The 13,807-nt window shown below is 34.8% G+C and overlaps 1 protein-coding gene across 1 annotated transcript; it reads right to left on the reverse strand.

Moving 5' to 3' along the window:
• Positions 1-967: 967 nt before the first annotated feature.
• On the reverse strand, positions 968-12,421 carry LOC113056461 (uncharacterized). Its single transcript, XM_026223264.1, has 16 exons — positions 12,287-12,421; positions 12,088-12,151; positions 11,977-12,003; positions 9,565-9,990; positions 7,280-7,669; positions 7,122-7,193; positions 5,644-6,033; positions 4,573-4,956; positions 4,403-4,483; positions 3,883-3,999; positions 3,632-3,816; positions 3,034-3,191; positions 2,422-2,667; positions 1,991-2,153; positions 1,596-1,698; positions 968-1,495 (listed from the first exon to the last, which is right to left on the reverse strand). Exons 1-16 carry the CDS (start codon positions 12,419-12,421, stop codon positions 1,392-1,394), a joined length of 3,045 nt encoding a protein of 1,014 aa, XP_026079049.1. The 3' UTR covers positions 968-1,391.
• Between the last annotated feature and the right edge of the window lie 1,386 nt (positions 12,422-13,807).

A 13,807-nucleotide genomic window follows, 5' to 3' on the forward strand; every position in this document is an offset into this window, starting at 1 on the left:
TTTATAATGTCATTTATACAATGCCTTGTCATGTTAAATAACATGAACTGAGCATTGTCAACACTGTTACAGGATTTTACCTGCTCCAGGTTTGGCCTGGGGGGGGATGAAGTTATAGCAGGAGAATCACACGTGAAGTACTTTGTGTTTCCTTGTTTGTTCTGTCAAACCTGATAATCAGGTTTACTGCCTGTTTTTTTTTTCCCCTTCATTCTTTCTTTTAAGATACCACCATGATGAATTCCACACAGTGAATGATTCTTATCAAGTTACCAGTAATTGTTACAAATCCAGTTGGTCAAGTTTCCCCCAGAAAAAAAAAAAAAAATCTTACCATCTATAGAGATTGTTCTATGAATGTAGAGCATGAAAACTGAACATTATAAGGTTCTGATCATATCCATTGCTCTCAGTGAAGCTCAAACCTCATGTATAGAGGAGACACACAACAGAAGACAAATAGTCTCTAATTCTTCACTAAAACACTGTTATTTGCATCTCACTGAACTGAAATTGAGACCGAGTTGTTCATTATAAGCTTGCTGAAGTGTGTTTAAGGCAAATGGATTTGCAATAAAAACACTTTCACACATTTTATACTGAATATTCATGACATACCACTCAAAAGAGTCTTTCGCATGGGGAGCATGTTAACCCTTAGAGAACAGTTGGAACACAATAAATATTTGCATACTTTATCTAATATTTATATATTTATCTTAACATGTCTGGCAGAAACATATCTGCAATCTAAATTACACAATTTGCTGAATGTTAACGATAAAATGTAGAAAATGAATGTAGAAAATTTTATCTGAGTTTCAGTTTCTCTTCACCATTCATAACTAAAAACTAGAACAATATTGGAACATTTTTGATAATGTGACCACTGACTTGACTAATATGACCAACTTGCCTTCTAAGAAAGAACTGTACATTCTTCATAATGTGAGTTGAAAGTAAAACAGCATGATGATGATCATTAATCTTTCTTATATTTTTACTGAAAGACAAAATTATATTCATATATACTGGATGACATACTAAACATAATTTTTAAGAAATGCGAGACATGTTAGATTCCTACTATCATATCACATATTTTAGTTGCACTAGTGTGAAAATCAGCCCTTTATAGAAGTTAAATAATCAAAAAAGAACCCCAGAACAGGAATATCCCAATTATGTTTTGGAATGATTTAAATAAACAAACTGATTGTTGTTGCAATGCATGCAGTATGCATAACAATTGATGTATTGTTAAATAGCAATTCATTCGGAACATAAAATAACAGTTACGAAATAAAGAAACCACAAAACCAGGGTGCCGTTAGTTCTACAGTAATTAAATTGGCAATATATGTGTAAAATGTTGCACCTTTTGAGTTTAACTAAAAGAGGTTCAGGGAACTCATCAGAGGAGCAAGTAACAGCATCAGAGAAGCACACAGACGAGAAGCCTCCGATGCCTTCACTTGCTCTAGGATCCATTTTTCTGTGAACAGGAAATATAATGCAGTAAAATGTAAAGTATTCATGACAGAAATATTCATAAACCATCATTACAAATAATTAAAACAAACTTAATGTTTCACCTGTGCTTCCTTCAGACAACATCAGAGGACCCAGGGATATGGAAGCACTGTCATGGAAGTCCAGAGACCTGCGCTCTCTCCACTGATGTTCAGAGTTACAGTCCTAAAAGAGAAAAGGGGAAAATCCAGCTGTGTGAATCCTCGACAAATATCACTGAGCAAATATATAACTTAGCCAAAACAAGTCATTTATCAGCCTTGAACATTAAACGTTAACACCAACCTTTCTTATTGTTTGATCAGCAAGAGTTTATCAACTACAGATTCATAAACCTCCACATTTAATCACATTTTACTACAGAAATGTAATATATACAAACAGACAGAGACACTGCATAATAATTGCTAAATTTAATTGATGTTAACATAAATATGAGAGATTTTTGTAAACTCACCGTTGAGCAGCGATTGCTTGACAGAAGGCACAGGTGAACAGCGCAGTGCAGGTAAAGTTTAGTGGAGTTTGCAGTGAAGATGAACATCCTGAAGGAGAAACGGCTGGATGTCGAGACGCCGTTCTGCAGCAGCTCCACTGTGTCATCATTTGGATTGGGACACCTGAGAATATTAACAATGACAATCAACAAATCAAATTATTACACAAAAGATATTAAATTAAAAATGGTGATCCTGTAAATCTTCAAACATTTGTTTTCTTCAAAGCATAGGACCTTGTGCTTTAGCTCTGAAAGATACAAATCTGAGACAATGCTAAAAGATAAATGGATTATTATTTATTCAATCCACCAAAAGTTCAAAAGTTGTATTTAAAACATGTTGAAGTTACATTTAAGACTGAGCTTTAAGGAATAGAAACAAGCTTTACTCTGTGAGGATGAGATCCCAGCGGAGACTGTAATCAGGATCATTCTCAGGTGTAGCCCAACACGTGTCCATCACCAGAGCAAACTGACGGCTGTCAACCCCCTCGACACGCACTTCCACATTCATCTTCTGGTCCAGCTCTGCATCCACTCTACCAGTGAAGGGCCGAGTAAACTCATCATCCTCATATGGAATCATCCGAACCTGATATCTGCCTTCTCCAGCGGGAAGAGTCTTGTGCACAATGCTGGTGAAATGTTCAAGATTCATTAAAAAACAAAACAGGATTTCCAATAAATATATATATATAAATGTAGATGTTGTAATAGTATTCATTATTATCGACTCAGTTGCACAGACAACTGTCTTTAAATGAAAATTGACTGTTTACCATTGCCCTCTTTTTAAAACTGCTTTACAACAGAATTATATGATATGATATATGACACACTATTTTCCTGTTTAACACTGTGAAGCTGTTTTCACAATATGCATTGTACAAAGTGCTGTATAAACAACAGTGAAGACCATAGCATACAGTACATATTTTCTTAGAAAAAATATTTACACATTTTTCTACTGTGCATTATTTTTCCTGCTTAAAGATTCCCACCTCTCCAGTGGATTGATTTCCACATTCATGGAAAGTGTTTGTGTTTGAGGATAAGCACAGCTGAAAGAAAGCTTGAGGATTTTCTCTCTGCTGATGAGACCTTCTGACCTCGGTGTCCCCAGAATATAGTTACTGTAGATGAAGTGGGTGCCGTTGGCCTGTCGACAACATATGTACGATTTTGAAATTTAGCTTAAATGAATTTCTAAATAATTATTTTATTTATTTATTTTATAGTTGTATAGTTATAGTTATGGTAATTTTTTTATTAAAGCAACATTAAAAACTGCAAAAATTATGCAAAATGTTGCATCCAACAAGTGAAATAATGTTGGAGAATGACAAAAATCTCAACAAAAATCTCTTTAGTGGCATGGTGCTGGGCATCCTTCCCCACTGAATCTCTTTGAGACTTTAAAATGAACCTTACTGAAGAAATAATCTGTAACAAAAGGAATGGCACAAACTGACCTCCCCAGAGATTTCTCAAAGTTTCAAAGAAATTCTTCAGGTGGTCAAATCAAACTCTATTGTTTTTATCAAACACTACAAATGTTTGGATGGTGTTTTTGAATAGATTAGACATAATATATCCTACCAGAAGATTTGTGCCACAGATATGTTCATCATTATCAAAATGGAATTCCACTCTGCCATTCCGGACTGTTCCTCTGCAGCTGGGATCATTGAGGTGTAAGACGTCAGCTGGAAAACCAGCCTCAAAGAGCTGACAGCGAGACACAGACATGGAGCCAGAGCTGCTTTCACAGCTCTCTGAGAAGTCTGAGACAAAACAGCTATTTAGACAGTTGAAAAACATTTCAAAATTTGTTGTGGAATGATACCAACCAAAAGAGTCAGATTGTGGTCTAGGTAAGTCGTCATTACATAAACAGCCATAGACACCATTTTTCTTCCCACACCACTCATCCTCTGAGCAGTTGAGTTCAGAACAATCTTCCAAATCTAAGAGAAGAACAGACAAAGAATACAAAACAAGACATGCACTGTATGCCACAAAACTCCAGCTCCCTGTGTAAATTATTCAATGCTGAAGACAGTTTGTCTTGGGTTTAACACGTCTAGTCTATTTTTTAACATCCCCTTTGCAACTAACCACAGAAGATGACAACTAACAACATTGAGAAGAATTTTTTTTTTTTTTTTTACTTTTGTTCAATCTCAGTTGTTTTCATTCTACTTTGTAATCTGTATTGTGTTTTAATATTATTGTATTTGGAGAAATGTTCTACAAATACATTTAATAATGTAAAAGTGGGATACAAAACAACAAGTATGAAACTCTAATGAAAATGCATGTAAAAAAAGATGCACATAAGGGTTCATAAAGGAGTCGACGATACTTTACCAGTGTTAGTGATGGGCAGAGTTAAGGAATCTATGGGTGGGATTGTCTCTGTTGTAGATGTCTCATTAAGACCTGTGGTATCTAGTATTAGAAATATATATATAAATATCAATCATTTTTAAGTAAAATCCACAAAAATTAAAGACTGTAGTGCATAGATAAATTCTCACCTACACAGTAAACTGAGCAAAACATTGGTTTGACAAACTCATAAACATTGTAATTTCCAGGACAGGCTTTGACTCTTATAGGGTGGGATGTGTAACCACAACAACCACTCCACGTGGAAGCACAGACCTGACGGAGGACCACTCCATCTTCCAGCTGTGGGTGAGAGTCATTGAGCCACAGTGGGGATTGCGTCCCACACATGCCTTGATTAACACATGATTCTGGCATCCGAGTGCTCTGACCATTGTAGAACATCCTGTACCAGCCATTCCACTCCACATTATAATCACACACGCCTGTGTTAGAATAATCAGTGGCTCTCCAAGGCTCATCCAGACTGGTGTAGGTGTAGCAGGGGTCAACACTTAGGGTGGTGAAAGGTACTAAAATTTTAAACAGAACATTATATAACGAAGATTAAATGTATCAAAGCATTCATTCACTTGTAACATGTTTGCACTGGCAGGTGGGGTGAGGAGTGCTAATGACTCTAAACTAACCCACTGCCTGATACAAGGCAATGTTGTACACAAAGGGAAACACCACACACACACACAGGTAAACTCAACAACAATCTGGCACAGGACAGGGTGCACAGGAAGAAAAACAGGGAATGAAATAAGGGTGATGAGGGAGACTGAGATAGCAAGGGGCAGGGATGAGGTATTAGACAGAAGAGTATATGGCACATAGAAACAAACATGACAACATAAGAGCAAATGTACATTCACAAGCCATGTGCTTAAAAAACGACAACACACAAGACTAAACAAGAGCAGCCACATGCTTACATAAAGACAAACATGGAGTATGAGTGATACTGAACCAAAACCAAACTGGACAGAAGATTTAACCAGGATTTAGACAACAAGTCCCAAACACACAACACACCACACTGACGAGAGAACACAAGACCAGAGAACAACCTGAAGCCACCAGCTCATGGACACAAGACAACACCACATTAATAAGAACCACCAAAGAGAGACAGAACCCTGACATGCATAGCTGGTGGCCATATGGAAATATTTTTTGATAATCACGTAATATACAAAGATGTATAGATGTACCTGCACAGTATTTAGGAGCTGGGATTGAAACAGTTGGTCTGGTAAATTTGTAGACATAATAATTTCCAGGACAAGCTTTGACTTGGATTGGTTCAGATCTGTAGTAACTGCACTGATCATAGCGAGAGCCGTAAACTTCACGAGTAACAACACCATCTTCCAGACGAGGATGAGATCCACCAAGCCACAGACCACTAAAACCTCCACATGACATAAATGATGCACACCACTCAGGCATCTCAGTACTCAAGCCATTCATGAAGAGTCGATACCAGCCGTCCCATTCTATAAGAATGTCATCAAGTGCACTTCCAGGTCCAAACATATGCCAGTAAATAAGTGTGCTTCTCCCGTTGTCGAGTATGTTGTAGTTATTGCACGGGTCATAATCTGTGTTAGTGAGAGACCAAAACAGACCTGTTTATTAATAACCCTTAAAAAATTGTGCACAAATGTAGTGCAATACAAAATTAAAGTGTGTTATTAGCATACCTCTTTTATTCTAAAAAATAAGTGTACTTTAGTCTCCTTTTTATGCACTTTTCAGAAATATGTTATAAAATAACACATACTGTAAATATACTCCACTCATACTGACAGAAAAGTCTAAGTATATTTGTCCTTTACATGTTCTAAATCTTTTGATCAATAAATAATTAAAAGCTTGTAGTTTACACAATTGACTGAGCAGTCTAATAAATACTTTCTTCACAATGTTTAAATATTGTCTTATAATTCAAGTTTATATAATAAATCCCTTTGGAGTAAATAACACATGCATGGAACTGAACTTGTATCTATAATGTTTGATTTAAACTACAAATGAAACTGGATACTTAAATCAATTAATAAATGTGTTTATTATCACCTAAAGTTGCATATCCCCTACTCATTTTAGAACAAATATTGGAAACACCATAGACATAAGTGGTATAGTTGCCAGTGTTTGATTGAAATTATTTACAAATCGAAATGTTCTTAAGCTTCTATTTTAATGAATATAGCATGTTAAGCTAATTTGAAATGCATAGAAATACATTTTATTAGACCAAAAAAAAAAAAAAAAAACACATACCCACAGACCCACATACTGTTAGATCTGTTTTGTCTACATTTTATATGTTGCATAATTTTATCATTAGGTAATAACAAAAAATTAACAAGTTGTTATTGTTGTATTGTTAAATTTGAGTGTCATTGTTATGTTTTGGCATCCAATACAATAGATTTATTTTTGAAAAGTTTTATATATATAGATATTTAGGGTTTGTTTTTGTAAATTCTATATTTGTTCTTTTATGCCAATTATTTGGCTTTTTGATATTGTCAAGAAAAATTGAGTACACTGTAACTAGTACACTTTTATTTACTACATAAAGTGTATTTTAAAATATACGTGAACTTTACTTAAGCATATTGAGTAGAATTAGCTTTTTATTTGTAAAGGTATATATTCAATCATATCATGAACAACTTACTTAATGTGAGGCTGGATTCAGTGATTATAACTGGACTTTCAGTAGAAACCGCCTGTGAAATGGTGTTAACATCTAAAAATAAGAAAATTTAAAACATGACTAAAATAATTGTAAAAGGTTTGAATGACTTTGTTAAAAAGTAAGGCTAAGCCTTGTACCTGTGCAGTATCCTGAACAACCAAATATTGGATTTACAAGTTCATAGACATAATAATTGCCTGGGCATGCTTTCACTCTGATGGGTTTTGACTTGTAAAGACAGCAACCTTTCAAATAAGCTTCCCCACAGACCTCTCTGGTCACCACTCCATCCTCTATCTGAGGGTGAGAACCATTGAGGGACAGAGAGATGCCTGCGTTACAGTATGTTGTACTAACACAGGTCTCTGGCATCTGGATGTTCATTCCATAGTAGAAAAGCCGGTACCAACCACCCCAGGCAAGAGTTTCATCACAAATGTAATCTCCACTTTCATTGTTGGCTCTCCAGGGACGATCCAGATGCTGATAGTTGTAGCAGGGATCACTGCTGAGGCTTTGGAAAGCAACTGTCACAGAGTTTGTAAAAGAATGGTTAAAATACTGCATTTAAATGGAAGCCTATTTAGAGCAGTGCATCTTAATTCTGTCCTGTCCTACTTAATAAACACTATATAAATTGCCATACGTTCATTTAATATGCATCCATATGTAATACATCAAAAGTGCATTTATATAAATATTAAGTTACAACAAATTTCATTAAAGTCTGTGTAAAGTCAATTCAGAGAATTGTTTCTAAACACATAAGATAACATGTTAGAAATGTAGCCTGAAAACTTTACTGAAAACACATGAGAGGAAAGGACATAATTGTTCAACAGATTGCATTTGTTTAATAGGTTATATGAATTGCACACTTGCGTGAACATCAGAGTACAGTGAGAGCTATAGAGAGCAGATAGCTCCTTATGCTTTCGAGTCACTCTCGCGGTACTTTGATGTCAAACGCTGATCGTTCTACTCAGCGCCGCTTCAAGTTGAACATGGTTAAGGCTAGATGGCATACAGCGAAGACTACTGGCCATGCGCACCTCAATATTGCTTAATTTTAGTGTGCTGAACCAAGGTCATTCATGGCAGACCACAAGATTTTTGTCTAAATTGTAGCCGAAGAAGTGGATGCGATAGTTACTTTTAAAATTTTATTGTGTAGCTATAGGACATTTTTCAAATAAAGTTCTCAAAAAGTTAAACAGAATGTTTTCTTCCAAATACAGTAAGAATATATATATTTACTAGATAGCCTATTCGTATATTTTGTTAATGTTTTGTGTGTTTTGTTTGATTGTCAGATATTCAATATCAAGATTGGTTAAATACAGAAACTTGTCTAAGAAAAAGCACGCAACACATCGTCCTGGTCTTTGCAGAATCTGACCAATGAGAATAAAGTGTGTCGTCATCAAGGCTTTCACAGCAGATTTGAGCAACTGCAGCACTTGACCTAAGCAGCTGTTATCGTTTTGCCCTCTACATACTTTAAAGGGAAATGTGATCATAAGGCGGCTGCCGCACCAATCAAAGTCGGACAAATTTTCTAACCAGAATGCATTGCTTTTGTCAGATGGCAGGCGATCTTTGTGGCGCCGTAATAAGTCGAAAAAGCCTAATAACTAGCTCACTGGAATCTGTGTTTAATGTCATTAGCACTAGTTACTACAGCCTACAGTTTGCTAGCTAGCTTTGCTTTCGTCAAGTAAATGCTTGATTACAATCATTTACAAAACAGCTCGGTCTCCTTATTTAAATGAAGCCGTTACAGGAAGCACCATTCAGGTGGTAGCGGTGTTTGACAGTTGAGAGGCGGCAGCTTTTCTGCGAGTGGGCGTGGTTTTTGCACTGATAGGGGACATGCCCCCAGCCTTTTGTCACGATTTTGATATGTTATATTGTTTACTTGCTTTTTTACAATTCAAATTTGGCTGGGTGGTCAACACCACATTATTTTGTGGTGTGACAAACTGAGAACACAAATGTAATATTGCTTAATATTAATATTACACAGATTTTAATATAAATTGTCAGTGTGGTAAATATCTGTTTCTAAACATGATAAATGTTTATTTTTTCTGATAAGCCAGGACCAGATTTGAGAATCACTGATTTTGCATATTACATCCTAAAAGCACAATAATAGTTAACTTTAAGCAATTATTTTCTAGCCAATGGTCTGCACTCTGCAGAACAGGACAGAGCAACATCTGGAGTGGGGCTAGATGTGTTGATATGCCCCATAACTACTTTCATAGATGTGATTGGTATAGCATTACATAAACTTAAATATATATATATATATATTGTGTTGCAAATGGATGTTAAAACTTTGAGGAATTTTGTTAAAAGTAACATGAGTGCTAGGGAAGTTCTATTGGCAGAGAAAAATAAATAAATAATACTGCACCTGCACAGTATGTTGGCCTGGGGATTGATACATTGGGTTGGACAAACTCATAGACATAATAGTTTCCTGAACAAGCTTTAATTCGAATGGGTGTGGAACTGTAGCTCTCACTCTTAGAAGACAACCACCACCACAATAAATAAGTTCCCGAAACCTCCCGGGTCACAACTCCATCATCAAGTGTTGGATGAGAACCACTGAGATACAGTCCAGTTTCACCACCACATCCCACATGACTCACACACCACTCAGACATCTGAGCACTTTCTCCATTCAGATACAGCCGATACCAGCCACTCCATTCTACAAGAGTGTCATCCTGTCCATAGTCTTGATATGAACGTAGGTGTATGTCTCTCCAGTAATCATCAATAATGCTATAATCATAGCATGGATCAGAGATAGAAGTTGTAGGATCTGAGAGAGCTGTCAAAGAAACCAAAGACAGTGGTAATTTCACAGTAGGCATACACACAGGTGCGAAAGACTCGTTCTCGCCCCCTACAGTGCAATTTGGCTAGGTATACATCCGAGCTAAAATATCAAGGTGAAAGTCATCATAGCTTGCTTAGTATAGACCCAGCTTCCTACCCAACTTTGAGAATAGATTAACGGCGATATTTTTTTTATCGGCCAATAAGAGTGTCACGTTAACGCCGCGGCACGTTGACACCAATAACAGCCCACCATTAATATATATATATATATTTTTTAGACCACTACGCCCATGGGTGCACAAATGGGTGCAAATGCATTTGCTAATTAAACGACATGGCACTGGATGGGAAAATCTGAATTGCACTGGACTGAAACTAGCAAACACACTTGCACTGCGCCTTGCATCGCATTGCGCTGGGTGTAGCTATTATATATATATATATATATATATATATATATATATGCATATTTGAACAAAGCTGTGATTTACATATTACATGTATGCATGCATGTACTGGCTTAAATAGCATTTTTTAGCTTCAACAAAGATCCTTTTGACAACGTTGTACTCTTTTTAGTACATTGTTGTCAAGTAAATGTACCCTTAATAATTGTGCAAATCCTTGATACTATGTGTTTTATTTAACAAGAGCATTGGGGGATGGTTGGCACATAGAGTGCTTTAATTAAGATTAACAAATCAACTGCAGCTCATTTGAACAGTGGTCTACAGCAGCCAATGAGCCACACATAATTAAATTGAAAGCTTCTCAATCCACGTTTAGTAATAATAGAACACTAAAACAACATAATTTCAACCTTGTTTTACTTTCTTCTAACAGTGTACAAGAAGAAAAAAAAACACTTTGACCATGTGAACTATTTCTATTTATTAGGGTTGTGAATCTTTGGGTAAACTTCGATTCGATTCACGGTTCATAGTTTTTCGATTTGATTCAATAACGATTTTTGCAAATTTAGAATGATTCAATTTGATTTGATTCACAATTAAATTTGTTTCGATTCCATTATAACGATTTTGTCACTGTTTTTGTATCCATTGTTAGATGCTAGTTTAATGATGCTATGGCATGACATGCCATATGTAGAAATGTATGTAAGACAAGATTTTTTAAAAAGAGCTTTAAAAGTATTATTTAACAGCTAACATTTCGTCATGCCAGGGGCATAGCCACCATTTCCAAAGTGACAGAAATGTAAAATACAATAATTCTACGTATTTATTTATTAGTAAAACTATTATTATAATTATTTTTATTTATTTTTACAAGGAATTGTTATTTTCTTAACTATTACTTTGAATTTGCTATAAGAAATCAAATCAGTGCTGGAAAATAATCTATCATTTGTAATCTATCATTTGACATTATACTAATGGCAATTGTATGATTGTTTTATATACAACAAACAATTGTTTAAATTTTCCGCACAGAATTAGGTAGAAAATATACTTTATACTTTATGTATCTGTACTATTATGTGTCAAACAGAATTGCGTCATTCATAAAATGAATTTATTTATTTATTGTGTTTTTTAACGTTTCAATTAATTCTGCTTTTTAAAAATATGTATAAAAAATCAGTATTGAGACGAGTGACTGGCAGTAAATAGTAGACCGCATGAAGGAGAGATAAGATGCATGAACATGGTTCAAGGTCTCCATTAATTTGTGCTTGGAGTAATTTAATGTGTATATATTTTGAAAGCATTCAATCGCTATAGAAATCCCGATTCATTTGATTTTTAGCGTTTTAAATCAATTACTGTCCGAGATCGGCGATTCACGTTTTAAACGTTTTAATATCGATGTATAGCCTAGGCTACTCATCGTCAGGGTTTGTAATCGATGCATCGATAAAAGAAGTACCTCCTATTTATAGCCTACACTTGTAATGGAAAAGACCAGATGGTAAGAGGAAGAAGTGAAGATTAAATAATGTGAAAAAACTTACCTGAAGTTTGTCCATCGATTATTTTGCCTAATAAATACATACCATAAGCATGATGAGTTAATATCAGGAAAAGCTTCAGTCCTTTCACATAACAGATTATCAATCACTCACCATTGATCAAAAGTAGTGACAGTATGATTAGAAACCTCATTGTGAAAAACGACACCTCTTGCTCCTGCATACACATATATGACATACAGACAGAGAGATAAAAATGTTTCTTATATTTGTTCAATTTTGCTTGCTTTGCACATAAAACATATTAAATGATAACACATGCAATGCTCAAACATTACATAAAAAGATTTACCTGAGATTCTCTCTTCAGCAGCTGAATACAGTGATGCTGATCTGCAGCTCTCTTGATTGCATCAGTGTCTTTGTTAATAACTGTGGGTGGATCGTTACTGGAACCAGAAGATAGCCTAGCTAAACCTGTTATCATGTAACATTGAGGAATTTGTTATCTGAAGTGAATGTTTTTGACCTCCTGCAGAAACACACTCTGTGCTCTGAATAAAACATTTCCATGAATCACAAAAAAAAAAAAAACCTTGTGATACACATTAATCTATTAATTCTACTTAGAGGAAAATACTTATTGTAATAGTACAGTATTTATTAATCAAGCTTACTGTTACATATACATAATAATACATTTTGTAGCATTCAGTTAAATGAAAATTAATGTATTAAGAAAAATGAACAACTTACCGATAGTTTCGAGTTGTTAGTTAGACTAAAAGAATTTAAGTTTAAAACAACATTATTGCTCAACCAGTCTACATAGTGTAAATATTCTAAAATATTCTAAGGTAGGCTAAATGGATAAATCATGACATGACTATAAAAAGCTACTGTTAGGGAAAACAATGTTGGTCAGCTTTTCTATAATAGAGGCCATGATGTCTGATTAGAGAACATATTACTTCAGTTACAGATTTAAGGGGACTAAATACATTATTTTTATAAAAGAGCAAGCATGGGCAGCCAATTACCCTTGTCTAATGACCAAGACTGGTGAGTTTTTGACCATCGTTGCCTGATGATTTCAGAATTACAAATTCAGAGTATGGGACACCATACTTGGCTTCATGTCACTTTCACTTCACTCACTTTACTTTCACTTCACGTACATGGCCAGAACGAGTACAGTATGAAGCAAAGTGTTCAGTACAATAATAAAATGTCTAGATAAATTATTATTTAAACGACCATTGACTAAATTTAATATTGTTTTAAAATTAAGTCAGCTAAGTAGTTATCTAAAAGTAAATTACTTTGCGATTTCTTATTTTATTTTTTTCTGATTTTGATGTTTCTGTTAAAGTCCTTAGCTCCAGAAACAAACTCCCAATGTCATTCCACACCATTCAGAATTTGTTAGAAATTAATGAGCGAATAAATTATATAAATTACAACGCAATTGGAGATGAAAAATAATACCAAGAAGATGTACTCTTAGACATATTAATTATTCATACTATAATTAGATTTCTACACTTTTCATGTAAAACAAAGGATGGAAAGAGGAAGAAGTGAAGATTCAATAAAAGGAAAGAATGACTGTAGGCCTACTCGTTGTTTGTCTATTGTTTATTTCACCTGATATAAAACAATATAAGTATTAAACAGCCATGAAAAAAGGATAAAGTGTATCTGTCACAATCAAAAACCTGTTATAAAGATTTAATATATATTTAATACATGAGGTTCAGCTCCAGCCCAGAGTCTTTAATTACTTAACTTGTAATATTTAGTTGTCAAATCCAAACATGGATTTTTTTATGCTAATTTCTGTCTCACAATGAATGTACTCCAACCTATCCAG

The sequence above is a fragment of the Carassius auratus genome, chromosome 37 (genome assembly GCF_003368295.1).
Source record: "Carassius auratus strain Wakin chromosome 37, ASM336829v1, whole genome shotgun sequence".
Taxonomy (NCBI): Eukaryota; Metazoa; Chordata; class Actinopteri; order Cypriniformes; family Cyprinidae; genus Carassius; species Carassius auratus.

Bases quoted from the DNA above. Each gene is read 5' to 3' on its own strand.
- LOC113056461 (XM_026223264.1), bottom strand. From the start codon at position 12,421: ATGATAACAGGTTTAGCTAGGCTATCTTCTGGTTCCAGTAACGATCCA. The intron at 7,194-7,279 runs GTACAAGGCTTA...TCTTATTTTTAG, and splicing joins TTGTTCAGGATACTGCACAG to ATGTTAACACCATTTCACAG. The intron at 3,192-3,631 runs GTAGGATATATT...TGTTGTCGACAG, and splicing joins TCTGTGGCACAAATCTTCTG to GCCAACGGCACCCACTTCAT.